Source organism: Scyliorhinus canicula, chromosome 19, assembly GCF_902713615.1.
Source record: "Scyliorhinus canicula chromosome 19, sScyCan1.1, whole genome shotgun sequence".
Lineage (NCBI taxonomy): Eukaryota > Metazoa > Chordata > Chondrichthyes > Carcharhiniformes > Scyliorhinidae > Scyliorhinus > Scyliorhinus canicula.
The window spans coordinates 7,410,086-7,429,601 of NC_052164.1; the positions used below are offsets into that span (position 1 = coordinate 7,410,086).

A 19,516-nucleotide genomic window follows, 5' to 3' on the forward strand; every position below is an offset into this window, starting at 1 on the left:
AAAAAGGTGCATTTGCTGTGTTTATTTTGTGGTACTGTATTCTGAGAAAAAAAAAATCCATACCGGTTGATGACAAATGGGTTTATTGTGCTTTAATGACAGTTGTTGTTGAAGATTGCCCGGGCTATTGTCCCCTAGGAACAGCCTTTAATGGCAGAAGCAGCTTATTAAATACCCACGGTTGACCTGACGCTTATGTCACATTTCTCCTTGACAAGTTAATGAATGATTTAACACAGTAATCACTAGAAACTGTGTATATTTGATATGAATTGGTTATTTTTAGAGTAATTTAATTCAATTTAGTCAGTAAAAAGTTTTTTTCATTACTTTTCATATTAGAATAAGTTTGGCAACGTACGAAAATACCGCTAATCCGTTTCCAACCCTCACGGTACGGTAGATGGACTTTAGGATTAGTTTACCAGGCATATAAGAAGCTTTTTTTTCTGTGGAATGGCTATGGGGGACCACAAAAAAAAATAAAGAGGAAAAGGGGTCCATGGGTTAAAAAAGGTTGAGAACCCCTGATCTAGAAGGACAAGAGCAGCAGATACCTAAGAACACCACCACCTGGAAGCTCCCCTCCAGATCACTCACCGTCCTGACTTGGAAATATGTTGCCTTCCATCGTTGGGTCAAATCTTGGAATTCCCTCACTGACAGCACTGTAGGTGTACCTACAACTTGGACTGCAGCAGTTTAAGAAAGCAGGTCACCACCACCTTTTCAAGCAGCGATGGACAATAAATAATTGCCTTGCTCACGACGCTCATGTTCCATAAGTTAATATATATATTTTTGAACTTTAAATTATTGAATCCTCCACCATCAACATCCTGGGTGTCATCATTAACCACAAACTTAACTGGGCCGATAAAGTGCTAAGTTGCTGGAAGTCCCAAGTTCGGATAGTGCTGCTAAAGGGGTTTTGGTAAGTGCATCTTGTAGATGGTACAAACTGCTGCCACTGTCAAATTTGGGTGAAGGGAGTGAATGGTTAAGGTGGTGGTTGGGGTGCCAATTGAGTTTCAAGTTTGAGACTGGGAATTCTATTTTTAGAATCTTTAGTCGCACGGGAAATTTTAATTGAATCTTGCAGCCTTATTTTTTGTTTCTTTTGCGGTTGTTTACTGAGCCTTTCATTTCTTTTAAGCTCACAATAATGATCAAATTTTCAATAACCAGTTCAAAGTTTTTTTTTCAATTTCATTCTCAAAATGGAATGAGTGAAAATGGCAGCATGGTAGCACAAATGGATAGCATTGTGGCTTCACAGCACCATGGTCCCAGGTTCAATTCCCCGCTGGGTCATTGTCTGTGCGGAGTCTGCACGTTCTCCCTGCATCTGCGTGGGTTTCCTCCGGGTGCTCCAGTTTCCTCCCACAGTCCAAAGGCGTGCAGGTTAGGTGGATTGGCCATGATAAATTTTCCTTAATGACCAAAACATTTAGGAGGGGTTATTGGGTTACGGGGATAGGGTGGAAGTGAGGACTTAAGTAGGTTGGTGCAGACTCGATGGACCAGTTGGCCTCCTTCTGCACTGTATGTTCTATGAGTTATACATTTCTATAGCCTGTTGTCCAGCCATTAGCAGTAATAAAGTAGTTTTTCGCTTATCACTGGCAGGTTGGAGGATGAGAGATATAGTTCAAACGCTTGTTTGATTATTTTCCAGTTTACATCTACATTACCTGATATGCTGAATGCCTTTGGAAACTGCAGACCTTCCATGACACTTTGGTTGGGTATTTCTTTCTGTGATGTTTCTGGTTGATGCTGGAGTCTTATTGTTGCTACTGGAGTCTGGTTGAGATTCTTCTTTGCACATTTTCTTTTTCTTCAAGCTGAGATGCTTTCTTTCATTCTTACTAATCTACTCTAAGATCACTTCTGGTACCATGTTGTATTCTCTATTCTGCTTTACCTGGGTGGCTTGGATGTGTAGTGCTGAATAAAGAACACAAAGCTATGTTAACAAACAAAACTATAAATGTATTACACTACTAAGATTCACTCAAATTCCTAAAGTCAAAGGTTATTGTATAAAACTGTTATCTCTAACTTACAGAACTCTCAAGTGTGCAACTGCTCTCTATGCCTGACTATCTTATCCAGCTCTCTCCTAACTTTCAACTCCTAATCATCTAATCCTCTTCTAATCCCAGAATCCCTATTCACATGATGAATATGACTGTTCTGTGGTTCCCTCTACTGGTAAGAAGCATTATCATTAACTTGTTAACTCTTCACATCTCACTCAATATACATATCATGACAGTTGCCGTGTGTACCATCCATGTGATGCACTGCAGGAACTGCCCAAGACTCCTTTGACAGCATCTGCCAAACTTGTGACTTTTACCACTTAGAGAAAAAAAAAGGGCAGCAGGAAACACCACCACCTGCAATTTTTCCTCTAAGCCACACACCATACTGACTTGGAACTATATTGCCGTTCTGAATTGTCGAGGGCCAAAATCCTGGAATTCCCCTCCAACCAGTACTGTGGGTTTACTGACACCAGATGGAATGCAGCTGTTCAAGAAGGTGACTCACCACCACATTCTCAAGGGGAATTAGGGGTGTGCAATGAATTCTGGCTTGCCAGTGACACCCACATCCCATGAACAAATACAAAATAATGCCAGCTATATCTGGAAATTGTCTGGGAGCGTCTAAATAAGCATATGAGCCCAGGAAGCTTCAGAAGCAAAACCACCATTGTAACACCGGCATTTGTGTGCCCTTCAGAATAACCCACCAGGATTACCATTTTTAAAATTATTGCTTGGGAAATTCAGCAACAAATTTTATTTGCATAGCACGTTTTAACATGGTAAATTTCCTCAGGTAAACTACTTGGGGGAGCATGGACAGAAAGTAAAAAAGGAAGGAGTTGATTGAAAGCACAGTTGTTAAAATTTTACAGTTTTGAGGCAGCATTTTCAATGATTTGGAAGAAAGCATCAAGTTTAGGGAAGAAGTTGCAAACTCCCACAAGTCCTGAAAGGCGTGATATTAGGTAATTTGGACATTCTGAATTCTCCCTCTGCATACCCGAACAGGCGCCGGAATGTGGCGATTAGGAGCTTTTTACAGTAAATTAATTGCAGTGTTAATGAATGCCTACTTGTGCCAATAAAGATTATTAAATTGTTAGAATTAAACTGAGAAAGCTGCAAATCTTGCCAGAAATGGAATAGTGTTGAGGTAGTGGATGTGCGGCTGAAGGAGTAGTGTTTTTCTTAATATTCTACATAAATATGACAGTTAGAAATATAAGATTTACGGCACAGGAGGAGGACATTTGGCTCATTGTGTCTGTGGCAGCCAGAAGAACCTATCCAACCTAATCCCAATTTACAAAGAGTCATCCAAACTCAAAACGTTAGCTCTCTTCTCTCTCCACAGATGTTGTCAGACCTGCTGAGATTGTCCAGTATTTTCTGTTTTAGTCCCAATTTATAGTTCTTTGGTTTGAAAGTTGAAAGTGGTTAGATCTTTCTTGGGATGTATGCAAATGCACTTAAAGATCTGAACAGCTATATTTCCTTCTCTGAAAAAAATTGACAGTCAGAAGTAGAATAAGAGAAACAAAAGATATACATGAGACAGAGGTTGTGTGAACAGCTGAATGGTTGGGGAAGGGGAGAATGGAAAAACCAGCAAACTAGACTGGCTCTAGTTGGTCAAGAGTCTGATAGAACAACAAGAAGCAAGTCAACATCGAGGATGCAGATTATCCCCCCTGAATTGTGATTTGTTGGAGGATAGACCCCAGCCTAAGCACTAAGCTGCTTCTGTAAAAGAAAATCACCAGTTTTAAGGCCTTGTATTCTCCATCACATGGTTGGGTATATATTTGGGGAAAGTTCTTCCGGGAGTCTACTTCCAAAAGTATTTGTGTGAGGAATACTCTTATGGGCATCATAACTGACTTCAGTTATGATGACAGATTGGGGAGGTTGGTACTTCTCTTTGGAGAGAAGGCTGAGAGGAGATTTGATAGGGATGTTCATGAGTGTGCTGGACAGAGTAGATGGGGAGAAACTGTTCCCCACAGTAAAAGGATCATGAGCGCGAGGACACCGCTTTAAAGTGATTTACAAAAGAAGCTAATGGTATGTGAAAAAAATCTTTTCAGGCTGGTTCAGGCTGGAATGCACTGCCTGGAAGTGTGGTGGAAGCAGATTCAATTGAGGCATTCAAGAGGGCATTAGCTGATTACTTGAATAGAAACAATATGCAGGGGTATGGGGAAAAGGCGGGGTAATGGCACTAAGCCACATTGTTCGTTTGGAGAGCTGGTGCAGACATGCTGGGCCAAATGGCCTCCTTCTGCGTGGCAACAATTCTGTGGTAACATGGGCTTGAATACTTAAAAATCATAATTAATCCAGTGAGTTTTATTAACCCAGTCACGTGTGTTGCATCTGCAGCATCTTGTGTTCCAATTGAACTGTCCTGATCTTGTGTTCTCAACAATTCTAATACTCAGTAGCATGGCAGTGTGTAAAGCAGGGCCTGATACCAATGTATCAACCTTCCATCTGCATCTGTTCATTTTACTTTCTGAACTATTGCAAACAAATACAGACATTGATACTTTGTGAATGAAAGATATAATATACAGTAGCTTCCATTGTAACTGAAATAATGCTGAGTTTCAATGCACAAAGATCATTGGTGACCGGCTTCACATTCTTCCATTCATGAATTCATTATTATTACAGATAGAATCTTATTAATTCAGTTTTGTCGCTCATCACTAGTGGTAGATCCTTCAAGGTATCTACACAGTCCCACATTCTCTTCCTAAACAATTCTGCCTTGCTTTATCCCATTCTACTTACTTTTTTGAAGATGACACAATCCCAGTTGATGTTATAATTGGACGGAAAGATCCCAGAATGGAACCCTGGCTCAAAAAAATGTAAGATTATTTTCCACAAAGCATGAAGGAACTGAGTCACAGGGGTGCTAATTACTTTTAACAACAAGGATAAAAACATTAATTAAACATAAAAATTGGATTATAAAACAATACATCGGAATTAGGGACACAAGTCGGCAATTCAGCCCTTCGAGCCTGCTCCACCATTCAATCAGATCATGGCTGATCTCTTCCTAGTCTTAAATCCACCTTCCAACTTGTTCCCCATATCTTTTAACCCATTTTTTAAAATCAGAAATCTCCCTCTGAAACCATTTAATGATTTCGACTCCACTGCACTATGGGCAGCGAGTTCTATAAATTCACCACCCTCTGCAAGAAGTTGTGCGTCCATCTCAGTTTTAAATCTACCACCTCTCAATCTATATCTGTGACCGCTTGTTCTAGATTACCCCACAACGGGGAACATTTGGTCTACATTTACTTTATCAATCCCTTTTAGTGTTTTATATACCTCGATCAGATCCCCTCTCGTCCTTCTAAACTCCAGTGAGTATTAACCCAAACTGTTTAATCTCGCCTCCTATGTCAACCTTTACATCCCGGAATCAATCTGGTGAACCTCCTCTGAACTGCTACAAATGCCCACATCCTTCCTCAAATAAGGAGACCAAAACTGGGCACAATACTTGAGATGTGATCTCACCAACACCATATCCAATTGCAACAATACTTCTCTACTTTTAAACTCCAGTCCTTTTGCAGTAAACCCTAACTTTCCATTTCACTTTCTTATTACATTTTGTACCTGCATCAGGCCTTCTGAAATTTATGAACAGAGACACCCAGATCCCTCTGTCCAGGCGCATTTTGAATCGGCTTTCCATTTCGACAATAAGTTGCCTGACTTTTTTCGGTCAAAATGGATAACTTCACACTCATCCAGGAGGCAGTGGCATAGTGGTATTGTCACTGGACTAGTAAACCAGAGATTCTGAGTAATGCTCTGGGGACCCAGGTTCAAATCCTGCGGTGAAATTTGAATTCACTAAAAAAAACTCTGGAATTAAAAGACCACAATACCACTATGCCACTGCCTCCTGGATAAGTGTGAAGTTATCCATTTTGGCCGAAAAAAGACAGGCAAATTAGAGTTTAAAAGTAGAGAAGTATTGTTGCAATTGGAGACAGTGTTGGTGGGATCACATCTTGAGTATTGTGTCCAGTTTTGGTCTCCTTACTTGAGGAAAGATGCAGGGGCATTGGTAGCAGTTCAGAGGAGGTTCACCAGATTGATTCGGGGGATGTAAAGGTTGACATAGGAGGATGATGACCATGAAACCATTGTCAATTGGTGTAAAAGCCCATCTGGTTTGGGGAAGGAAATCTGCCGTCCTTACCTGGTCTGGCCAAGATGTGACTCCAGATCCACAGCAACATGGATGACTCTTAACTGCCTCCTCAAGGGCAATTGGGGATGGGCAATTAATGCTGGCCCAGCCTGTGATGCCAACATCCCATGAACAAATACAAAAAATAAATTAAACACCATCTGCCAAATTTTGGCCCAGTATTCTCGCCTATCTGTATCCTTCTATAAAATCTGTATTTCCTCTTCACTGCCTGCTTTCCCACCTATTTTAGTGTCATCCATAAATTTTGACATGTTGCATTCTGATCCCGCTTTATATTGTATATATTTATATTGATTGTAAACAGTTACAGTTTACCAACCAGAGAAGGGCCCATTTAACCCGTCCCTCTGCTTTCTGTCAGTCAGCCAATCCTCAATTCAATCTAGTATTCTACCCCCAAACCCTTGCGATCTCACCTGGGTCAATCTTTTATGCCGCATCTTGTCAAATGCCTTCTGGATATCTACATGTACCACATCCATAGGTACCCCGTCATCCACCTTGCTGGTTATGTCCTCAAAGAACTTAAGCAAGTTTGTCAAGCATGACTTGCCCTTCATAAAACCATGCTGACAATGGTGGATTGAGCTTTGTCTTCCCAAATGTTCAGTCATCTCTTCCTTAATGATTGATTCCAGCAATTTCCCTGCCACAGAGGTCAAGCCTATAGTTTCCTACTTTTTGCCTCTCTCCCATTTTGAATAGGGGAGTTACATCATCCTATTTCCAATCCAACGTGACCTTTCCCAAATCCAGGGAATTTTGAAATATCATACCCAATGCATCCACTATCTCTGCTGCCACCTCCTTTAATAATAATAATAATAATCGCTTATTGTCACGAGTAGGCTTCAATGAAGTTACTGTGAAAAGCCCCTAGTCGCCACAGTCCAGCGCCTGTTTGGAGAGGCCGGTACAGTAATTGAACCCGCGCTGCTGCATTGTTCTGCATTACAAGCCAGCTGTTTAGCCCACTGTGCCAAACCAGCCCTCAGGTTAATACCCTAGGGTGCAGGCCGTCAGGTCCCGGAGACTTATCTGCCTTTAGTCCCATTAGTTTATTCAATACCTTCTCCCTAGTGATGGTTATTGCACTAAGTTCCTCTGCATTAACTGCAGTTCTTTATTACCTTCTACCGTGAAGACAGAGGCAAAATATTGGTTCAGTGTTCCCCTTTATTACCTCACCAGTATCGTCCTCTAAAGGGCCAACATTTACTTCAGCTATTCTCTTTATGTATTTATAGAAGCTCTTGGTATCAGTGTTTGTTTCCTTTACTCCCCCTTAGTTTAACCAATACACACAGATTTAAGGATTAACATGGATTACAAACTGCATCTTAAACTACAATGGTTTCATTAACACAAAATTCCCTTTTTAGCACACAAGATGACTCTCTGACTCCACTCTGAACCCAAGTTAGTGTTGGTGATTTCCTCCTCCGAATTCCCCTAGATGATTGTCACATGAGTTTCCAAAACCAACCTCTCAAAAACATGCTTTAAAGTAAAAGTTGCTATCGTCCCAGATGATCATTGGCTGCTTTCCTCTTTGAGGGGGAGAGCTGACTGGTGGTGATTTAACCTGAGGATCATCACACCTCGGGCGAGGGGCAAGTTTGAAAAGACAAGCCTTCATGAATAACCTCAGCCGACACGGAAATTGAACCTGTGTTGTTGACCACACTCTGCATCATGAACCAGCTATCCAGCCAACTGAGCTAAACCTGCCCCATGCGTTAAAATCTTCTCTCATATTAATGCTTTCCCTTAGTGGTTTGCATTCCTATTTTCAGAGCAGGTTTTACAAATATAATTTTCAAACACAGCTTCCACTCCACTTTTAACAGTTAATCCAGTCCAAGATTTCACACCAACTCCTTTGGGATTTCTTTGTCTTTACTGTTGTTCAAACTGCTCACAATTGCTTTAACATTCGATTCCCAGACTCTATTAAAATGACATGAAAGATTTCATCTACCTCTGAAGTCTGCTGTCCAACTTTAAATCTAGTTACTGCAATTGTCTCTTTAACTCAGAATACTTTGTTTACTCATCCTTGAATTCTTCTGAATAAAACACTGATCTCACAGTCTTTCTGTCCCAATTTCCTGGTTATCTGTATCTTGTTCCTTAGGAAGCCTGCATCTTTGCAACTCCCTGCCCTGTCCAGCTTCTCCTGGCAGTGTTGAGAGCTGTTCACTCTCCAGAGATCTATCTCCAACTGCTCTGGCTTCCAGTTAAAACTAAGAACAAAGGAAAACCCTTCCTTCTGGAAGTGGCCTCCTGTTGCTAAGTACTCCGTTACTGACTTACTTCAGTTTATTCTTCATGCCATAACCCTCTCAAGCACAATAGAAACACAGTGGGAATGTTTTTGTTGCCCGTTCCTAACTGTCCTTGAACTGAGTTACTTTCTATGGCATTTCAGCGGGTGTTTCAGGGGGCATTTCAGTGGGCAGCTAAGTCAAAGACATGTGCACGGGTAGAGCAGATCAGATAGGTTTTATGACAACCAATTATATGATTGAAAATCATCAGGAATGGTGACCATAAAATCAATTTCATGGTCATCGTTCCTGTGACTAGCTTTTTAATTCCAGATTTTATTAGTTGAATTTCAATTTCACCAGCTGGGAAATTGGGATTTGTACCTGAGACTCTGTAGTCTTAGGCTTTGGATTACTAGTCCAGTAACATTACCACTACACCACCATCTCCTCTTATCATCTTCCTCACTCTTCTGATAATTCCTGCTCGATATATGCTCATAAAAAGTTGATATTTTTAAGCACAACAGTTGCAAAGTTTACTTATGAGGTAAGTAAACAGCCACTGTGTTTGTATTTGGTAATGAACGTTTCATTAGAAGCCAGGACTTCTATTAGATGGTCCAGTGGGGTGCAGAATTGAATCTATCTGGGACCAATCAGAATATGGGAACAGAAAGTGGTTTTCTAGTCTATTTAAGTCCTGCCAAAAATTCTACAAGCAATAAGGGGAGAGATGTCCCTTTCTAAACAAGTGTACAACAGTGCAAACGTTTAGGTTTGGACCAGATTAATATCAAGTTTAAATTCCATCACCTGCCATGGTGGGATTTGAACCTAGGTCCCCAGCTCATTATCCTGGGTCTCTGGATTATTAGTTCAGTGACAATACAATTTTGTCACCACTTCCCATATAGGAAAATATGAGGTTGTCCATTTTAGCAGGCCAAATAAAACAAAAGGCATGTTATCCAAATAGTGAGAAACTGCAGAGCTCTGAAATGCAGAAGGATCTGGTTGTCCTTGTCTAAAAATTGCAAAAGGTTAGTATGCAGATGCAGCAAGTAATTAGCAAAGCTAATAGTATGTTATCAGTTATGCTTCAGTTATTTAGGACATTGGTGAGAGCACTTCTGGAGTACTGTGTACAGTATTGGTTTACTTATTTGAGGAAATAAGTTAATACATTGGAAGCAGTTCAGAGAAGGTTTACTTGATTAACACCTGGAATCGGCAGTGTGTCTTATGAGGAAAGGCTGGGCAGATCAAGCTGGCATCTGCTGGAATTCAGAAGAATAACAGGCAACTTGATTGAAACATGCAAGATCCTGAGGACTTGGATGTGGAAAGGATGCTTCCTCTTGTGAGTGAATCTAGAACTTGGGATCACTTTCAAAATAAAGGGATGCCCAATGAGGACAAAGATGAGGGAATTTTGGTTCTCTCTAAGGGTTGAGAGACTGTGGAACTCTCTTCCTCAAAAGGTAGTTGAGGCAGAGTCCTTGAATATCATTAAGGCAGAGGTTGATAAGCAAAGGGGTGAAAGGTTATCGGAGGAGGCAGGAGCGTGTTGTCGATAAAATCAGAGCAGCCATGATTTTATTGAATAGCAGAGTAGGCCCAAAGAACCAAATGGCCTACTTCTCCGAATTCGTATGGACGGATGTATTGCACCAATATTTAAAAAAAATACATTTTCCCATGTGGAATGCTTGTATTTTTATTTGGAAAAAGTATACATATATAGAACATAGAACACTACAGCGCAGTACGGGCCCTTCGGCCCTCGATGTTGCGCCGACCTGTGAAACCATCTGAAGCCTATCTGATCTACACTATTCCATTTTCATCCATATGTCTATCCAGTGACCACTTAAATGCCCTTAAAGTTGGCGAGTCTACTACTGTTGCAGGCAGGGCGTTCCACACCCCGACTACTCTCTGAGTAAAGAAACTGCCTCTGATATCTGCCCTATATCTATCACCCCTCAATTTAAAGCTATGTCCCCTCGTGTTGGTCATCTCCATCCGAGGAAAAAGACTCTCACTGTCCACCCTATCTAACCCTCTGACTATCTTATATGTCTCTATTAAGTCACCTCTCAGCCTTCTCCTCTCTAATGAAAACAACCTCAAGTCCCTGAGCCTTTCCTCGTAAGACCTTCCCTCCATACCAGGCAACATCCTAGTAAATCTCCTCTGAACCCTTTCCAAAGCTTCCACATCCTTCCTATAATGTGGTGACCAGAACTGCACGCAGTACTCCAGGTGCGGCCGCACCAGAGTTATGTACAGCTGCAGCATGACCTTGTGGTTCCGAAACTCAATCCCCCTGCTTATAAAGGCTAGCACACCATATGCCTTCTTAACAGCCCTATTAACCTGGGTGGCAACTTTCAGGGATTTATGTACCTGGATGCCGAGATCTCTCTGTTCATCTACACTACCAAGAATCTTGCCATTAGCCCAGTACTCTGCATTCCTGTTACTCCTTCCAAAGTGAACCACCTCACACTTTTCCGCATTAAACTCCATCTGCCACCTCTCAGCCCAGCTCTGCAGCTTATCTATGTCCCTCTGTATCCTATAACATCCTTCAGCACTATCCACAACTCCACCGACCTTCGTGTCATCTGCAAATTTACTAACCCATCCTTCTACACCCTCTTCCAGGTCATTTATAAAAATGACAAACAGCAGTGGCCCCAAAACAGATCCTTGCGGTACACCACTAGTAACTGAACTCCAGGATGAACATTTGCCATCAACCACCACCCTCTGTCTTCTTTCAGCTAGCCAATTACTGATCCAAACCGCCTAAATCACCTTCAATTCCATACTTCCTTATTTTCTGCAATAGCCTACCGTGGGGAACCTTATCAAACGCCTTACTGAAATCCATATACACCACATCAACAGCTTTACACTGATCCACCTGTTTGGTCACCTTCTCAAAAAACTCAATAAGGTTTGTGAGGCATGACCTACCCTTCACAAAACCGTGTTGACTATCGCTAATCAACTTGTTCTTTTCAAGATGATTATAAACCCCATCTCTTATAACCTTTTCCAACATTTTACCCACAACCGAAGTAAGGCTCACAGGTCTATAATTACCAGGGTTGTCTCTACTCCCCTTCTTGAACAAGGGGACAACATTTGCTATCCTCCAGTCTTCCGGCACTATTCCTGTCGACAAAGACGACATAAAGATCAAGGACAAAGGCTCTGCAATCTCCTCCCTGGCTTCCCAGAGAATCCTAGGATAAATCCCATCTGGCCCAGGGGACTTATCTATTTTGACATTTTCCAAAATTGCTAACACCTCCTCCTTTTGAACCTCAATTCCATCTAGCCTGGTCGACTGAACCTGAGTGTTCTCCTCAACAACATTGTCTTTCTCCAGGGTAAACACTGACGAAAAATATCCATTTAACGCTTCCCCTATCTCCTCTGATTCCACACACAACTTTCCACTACTATCCTTGATTGGCCCTAATCTTACTCTAGTCATTCTTTTGTTCCTGATATACCTATAGAAAGCCTTAGGGTTTTCCTTGATCCTATCCGCCAACGACTTTTCGTGTCCTCTCCTCGCTCTTCTTAACTCTCCCTTTAGGTCCTTCCTGGCTAACTTGTAACTCTCAAGTGCCCTAACTGAGCCTTCATGTCTCATCCTAACATAAGCTTTCTTCTTCCTCTTGACAAGTGCTTCAACTTCCTTAGTAACCCACGGTTCCCTTGCTCAACAACTTCCTCCCTGCCTGACAGGTACATACTTATCAAGGACACGCAGTAGCTGTTCCTTGAAAAAGCTCCACATTTCAATTGTACCCATCCCCTGCAGTTTCCTTCCCCATCCTATACATCCTAAATCTTGCCGAATAGCATCATAATTGCCTTTCCCGCAGCTATAATTCTTGCCTTGCGGTATATACCTATCCCTGCCCATTGCTAAAGTAAACATAACCGAGTTGTGATCACTATCACCAAAGTGCTCACCTACATCTAAATCTAACACCTGACCGGGTTCATTACCCAGTACCAAATCCAATGTGGCCTCGCCCCTTGTTGGCCTGTCTACATACTGTGTCAGAAAACCCTACTGCACAAAAACTGACCCATCTATAGTACTCGAACTATAGTATTTCCAGTCAATATTTGGAAAGTTAAAGTCCCCCATAACAACTACCCTGTTACTCTCGCTCCTGTCGAGAATCATCTTTGCAATCCTTTCCTCTACATCTCTGGAACTATTCGGAGGTCTATAGACAACTCCCAACAGGGTGACCTCTCCTCTACTGTTCCTAACCTCGGCCCATACTACCTCAGTAGACGAGTCCTCAAGAGTCCTTTCTACCGCCGTAATACTTTCCTTGATTAACAATGCCACACCGCCCCCTCTTTTACCATCTTCTCTGTTCTTACAGAAACATCTAAATCCTGGAACCTGCAACAACCATTCCTGTCCCTGCTCTACCCATGTCTCCGAAATCACCACAACATCGAGATCCCAGGTACCAACCCATGCTGCAAGCTCACCCACCTTATTGCGGATGCTCCTGGCGTTGAAGTAGACACACTTCAAACCAGCGTCCTGCTTGCCGGTGCCCTCTTTCGAACTTTTAACCCTATCCCTGACCTCTCTACTCTCAACATCCTGTACACTGGGACTACAATTTAGGTTCCCATCCCCCTGCTGAATTAGTTTAAACCCCCCCGAAGAGCACTAGCAAATCTCCCCCCCCAGGATATTGGTACCCCTCTGGTTCAGGTGAAGACCATCCTGTTTGTAGAGGTCCCACCTACCCCAGAATGAGCCCCAATTATCCAGGAACCCAAAACCCTCCCTCCTGCACCATCCCTGTAGCCACGTGTTCAACTCCTCTCTCTCCTTATTTCTCACTTCACTAGCACGTGGCACGGGTAACAACCCAGAGATAACAACTCTGTTTGTTCTAGCTCTCAGCTTCCACCCTAGCTCCCTGAATTTCTGTCTCAAATCCCCATCTCTCTTCCTACCTATGTCGTTGGTACCTATGTGGACCACGACTTGGGGCTGCTCCCCCTCCCCCTTAAGGATCCCAAAAACACGATCAGAGACATCACGAACCCTGGCACCTGGGAGGCAACACACCAACCGTGAGTCTCTTTCGTTCCCACAGAACCTCCTGTCTGTTCCTCTAACTATGGAGTCCCCAATGACAAGTGCTCTGTTCCTCTTCTCCCTTCCCTTCTGAGCAACAGGGACAGACTCTGTGCCAGAGACCTGTGCCCTATTGCTTACCCCGCAACAGTATCCAAAATGGTATACTTGTTATAGAGGGGAACGACCACAGGGGATCCCTGCACTGCCTGCCGGTTCGCTCTCCCTCCCCTGACGGTAACCCATCTACCATAAGACATAGGAGTGGAAGTAAGGCCATTCGGCCCATCGAGTCCACTCCGCCATTCAATCATGGCTGATGGGCATTTCAACTCCACCTACCAGCATTCTCCCCGTAGCCCTTAATTCCTCGTGACATCAAGAATTTATCTATCTCTGCCTTGAAGCCATTTAGCGTCCCGGCCTCCACTGCACTCCGCGGCAATGAATTCCACAGGCCCACCACTCTCTGGCTGAAGAAATGTCTCCGCATTTCTGTTCTGAATTTACCCCCTCTAATTCTAAGGCTGTGCCCACGGGTCCTCGTCTCCTCGCCTAACGGAAACAGTTTCTTTGCGTCCACCCTTTCTAAGCCATGTATTATCTTGTAAGTTTCTATTAGATCTCCCCTTAACCTTCTAAACTCCAATGAATACAATCCCAGGATCCTCAGCCGTTCATCATATGTTAGACCCACCATTCCAGGGATCATCCGTGTGAATCTCCGCTGGACACGCTCCAGTGCCAGTATGTCCTTCCTGAGATGTGGGGCCCAAAACTGGACACAGTACTCCAAATGGGGCCTAACCAGAGCCTTATAAAGGCTCAGTAGCACATCGCTGCTTTTATATTCCAACCCTCTTGAGATAAATGATAACATTGCATTCGCTTTCTTAATCATAGATTCAACCTGCATGTTTACCTTTAGGGAATCCTCGACTAGCACTCCCAGATCCCTTTGTACTTTGGCATTATGAATTTTCTCACCGTTTAGAAAGTAGTCTATGCTTGGTACCTTCTTCTTTTACCTGAGGTGTGACTACCTCCCTATAACTCCTCTCAATAACCTCCTCCGCCTCCCGAATGATCCGAAGTTCATCCAGCTCCAGGTCCCTAACGTGGCTCTCGAGGAGCTGAAGTTGGGTGCACTTCCCGCAGATGTAGTCAGAAGGGACACTAGAGGTGACCCTTTCCTCCCACATTCTGCAGGAGGAACATTCAACTGCCCTAGCCTCCATTCCCACTGAACTAACTTTCCAACTACTGAAAAATAAAAATAAAAAACTTGTTAGTTTAGCAATCCAACGGACAGAACTTTTTTTTTTTGGTTCGAGGAGGAGGATGGGTGGGAGACACTACGTAAGTAGTGTTTCGGGTAAAGCTGTCACTCGAGAACAGCCCCTTCACAAACCACCTTCAACTTACGCTGACCGCAATGTACGTATGCAAATCTCCCCGGAACAGCCAATCAGAAGCTCTGTTCTGCTGCCCCCTGCTGGATGCTTGACTTCCGTCGAACTCCTCGGGTCACTGATGCAGGTGCACCTTCAACTTACGCTGACCGCACTGCACGTATGCAAATCTCCCCGGAACAGCCAATCAGAAGCTCTGCTCTGCTGCCCCCTGCTGGATGCTTGACTTCCGTCGAACTCCTCGGGTCACTGATGCAGGTGCACCTTCAACTTACGCTGACCGCACTGCACGTATGCAAATCTCCCCGGAACAGCCAATCAGAAGCTCTGCTCTGCTGCCCCCTGCTGGATGCTTGACTTCCGTCGAACTCCTCGGGTCACTGATGCAGGTGCACCTTCAACTTACGCTGACCGCACCACGTATACAAATCTCCCCGGAACAGCCAATCAGAAGCTCTGCTCTGCTGCCCCCTGCAGAAAAAAAAATGGACTCTGGATTCCATAGAAATATTTTCTATTTCCAGATGTCATATTAATTTTTGATCTGTTCATTTGTTGTCTGGAGTTACTTGAGATATTGGAACTATCTCTACTGGAATAGAGAAAGTTAAGAGAATATTTAATAGACGTTTATAAAATTCTGAAGTGTGTTGATAGGACAATTAGTGAAAAATTATTTGCTTTGTCGAGGAGTTGTTGAACAAGGCAAATCAGATTAAAATTGCATTAGAGTGAAGAGAAGTTGGAAATACTTTTGCACAAGGGATTATTTTAGTTTGGAAATTTTTTCTCCACAAAGAGTGGTTGAAACAGAAACCATTGCAGCTTTTAAGGGAAATCTGGATAATTATGTACTGCAGATAAATATAAATGTCTATGGGGAAATTGATTTAGTTTTGGATTGCCTCTTTCTGTTCTGTAAGATCTAATGGTTTTAATTTTATTGCAGTGGTAATAACTATGATCTTGCTGTGTACGTTATCCCTATTCTATGAGGATTCCATTATCCCTATTCTATGAAGATTCCATGGCTGCCAGTCTTAAACAATTCCATCTTCTGTTAAAGTTCTATTTAAATCTGATGGGTATAAAAAATATTTCTTGTCCGGACTCTACCTAAGTTGTAATGTTGTGCTGTTTAGTGTAAGGAAATGACAAAAATATTGATACCCGCATTTAAATAGTTAATAGCCAGACATATTATTTTTGTTGATAATTGGTTTGAGGTGTGAAAGAATTGATTTGCAAATGGTGTTTATGCAGTGATCCTGAAAGATGTGCTTGTTAGGTAATTTAGACATTCTGAATTATCCCTCCGTGTACCAGGACAGGCGCTGGAATGTGGCGACTAGGGGCTTTTCACAGTAACTTCATTGCAGTGTTAATGTAAACTTACTTGTGACAGTAAAGATTATATTAATGTACAAAACCTGTGAATAATTAACAGTTTTGTTCCTCTGAATGAAGTAATGTATAAAGGTGTTGTATAACATTGATGTAGTTGTTTAATGTATTAATTGTTTTCTGCCTCCATCTCTTTTCCTCCACAGATGAACCAACAAGTCCAAGTATTGACCTGGTGGCAGGTCACATCCCTGCCTCAGCTGTTGTTTCCGGTGGTCAGAATTCAGCTCCAACTATCATCACTAGTCCTGCTTCTCCAACTTTCACCTTCCCCTTCGTTTACTCACGGCATTACTCTCAGGATTGCAGTGAGTTTGCATATGAACTAATTTTGCTAATGTTTTATAGCATAACCAGCAAACAATAGACAAAGCGAAGAGATTCATTTAAGCTCTGCAATCCTGCCACATCCAGGTGAGAATGGTGGTAGACAATTAAGCAACTCACTGGAGGCTCCACAAATATCCTTTTCCTTTCCCCCCCCCCCCCCCCCCCCCCCCCCCCCCCCCAATGATGGGGCGTGCAATAGATACGGCTGAAGCATTTGCAGCAATCTTCAACCAGAGGTGCCAAGGTCCCCAGTATCACAGATGTCTGTGTTCAGTCAATTCAGTTCAATTCAATTCACTCCTCATGATACCAAGAAAGGACTGAAGGCACTGGATTAAGGGGAAGCAGTGGCGTAGTGGTATTATTGCTGGACTAGTAATCCCTAGACCCAAAGTCGAGCTCTGGGGACCCGCCATCGCAAATGGTGAAATTTGAATTCAATAAAACTCTGCTTAAAAGTCTAAAAAAGGTGCCCATGAAACCATTGTCGATTGTTGTAAAAACCCATCTGGTTCATTAATGTCCCTTCGGGAAGGAAATCTGTCGTCCTTAACTGGTCTGGCTTCCAGGTGACTCCAGATCCACAGCAATGTGGTTGACTCTCAATTGCCCTCAGGGATGGGAAATAAACGCTGGCTCTGCAAGCGATGCCCACATCCCATAGAGTCATAGAATTTACAGTGCAGAAGGAGGCCATTCGGACCATCTTGGAAAGAGCACCCTACCCAAGCCCACACCTCCACCCCACCCTCATAACCCAGTAACTCACCTTGTTGGACTAACTAACCTTGTTGGACACTAGGGCAATCCACCTAACCTACACATCCTTTAGACTGTGGGAGGAAATCGCAGCACCCAGAGGAAACCAACGCAGACACAGGGAGAACGTGCAGACTCCGCACAGACAGTGACCCAAGCAGGGAATCGAACCAGGGACCCTGGAGCTGTGAAGCAATAGTGCTAACCACTGTGCTATCGTGCCGTCCATGAACAAATAAATAAAGTACTGCAAAGATTTTGGGCCCTGGCAGTAGTACCGAAGGCTGTTCCAGTATAGCTTGTTATGCCCACTGCAGCTGTTAATTGTTGAGTAAAACAAATCCCAAAGGGAAACTTGGTACATGTACCATCACCCTTTAATCTGTATCTGAAAATGACAAGAAATCTTCTGATCTCAAGATTAGCACTCCATCCACAAATATTCACATAGAGTGGCAGCAATGTGTACCATCTGCAGGATGCACTGCAGTAACTCACCAAGCCTCCTACGACAGCACCTTCCAAACCCGCAACCTCTACTATCTAGAAGGACAAGGGCAGTAGACATATGGGTACACCGCCACCTGGAAGTTCCCTTCCAAGCCCCCCACCAACTTGACTTTGAAATATAATGCTGTTCCTTTACTGTTACTGGGTCCAAATCCTGAAACTCCCTCCCTAACAGCGCTGTGGGTGTACTGTCCTACTCCACATTGATTACAACAGTTCAAGAAGATAAAGCATCACCAACTACTCGAGAGCAATTCGGTATAGGCAAGAAATGGCAGTCGAGCCAGTAACGGCCAGATCCCTAGAATTATTTTTTTTAAAGACACTGACTATGTAATGATATAATACTGAAACAAATGATTTTTATCAGTAAAGGAAGATGTATGACTTCTTAATGCACAGCAGTCTTTGAGTGTAATGTGCACCCCTTCCCCAATCCCCCCCCAAAATTAAAAGTGCATATTAAACACAATACAAAAATGTATCCTGAAATGTAGTTCAAAACTGCTGGGGGCTGTGAAAATGATAAGATTTTGGCTTTTTAATTGTCTGATCTAATGTAACATGAGAGGATTGAGTAATGGCATTATTCTCACCTTTCAATATCTCTTGGATATGGCATTAATTTCTGAGAATGGAATATATTTAGGTTATTCATTTTATTTACAGAGGGCATCCTATTGTGATCCTTTTACCAGAAAGTAACAATAGCACAGGTTTGCTCTTAAAAGCTGCAGATTGGGTCAGAATAAACAAAAATCAAGGCACTTTCTATGTGGGGAAATGTTAAAATTGCTGTCTAGCTAAACCTTCACTAAATTGAGATGTTTTACCTCCCAATAAATTTCCCCTTATGCTTTTGTGCAATATTCTATTTACCCAATGCCTTATTGAGTCTCAAAATCACCTTAAAATATTTCCCAGCTAATGAATCACGTTGCAGTTCTGCCACTGTAGGTTTTGAAGATCAAGGGAAACAAATGTGAACTGCTGAACTTCTTAATGTTTTCTTTCTTGGAATGTGGCTGTTTGTCAAATTATATATTGATATGAATTAATTTAGAATTTGCATGAAAAATTATTGGTAATAATGGCAGTTAAATAAATTAGTGTAGATTGTGACGTTCAATCATCACTCAACGGAATTAGCTCCGATATTTAGCGTAGAGCACTTTTTAAAGGCATTAAATTTAGCTGATTCCATTGTGAAGTACATTGTAACTGTAAGATATGGATTCCTAGCCTAGTTAATTTCCCTATGCTGTGGCTTTCTAATCTTTCATGCTGTAAGGGGACACATCAAGCTAGGCATAGGGAAGTTTGGAAACCAAAGGTTATCCAGTAAAATTTGCAGACTCCTAGAAATAGGTTAA

The 19,516-nt window shown here is 42.5% G+C and overlaps 1 protein-coding gene across 1 annotated transcript in view; it reads left to right on the forward strand.

Annotated features, from left to right (window-relative positions):
- Positions 1 to 19,516, forward strand: part of LOC119954499 (rho GTPase-activating protein 21-like) — a 296,828-nt gene that overhangs the window by 156,537 nt on the left and 120,775 nt on the right. Inside the window, exon 9 of the mRNA XM_038779786.1 lies at positions 16,691 to 16,852. Within this exon, the coding sequence (XP_038635714.1) occupies positions 16,691 to 16,852 (162 nt within the window). The remainder of the gene's footprint in view (positions 1 to 16,690; positions 16,853 to 19,516) is intronic.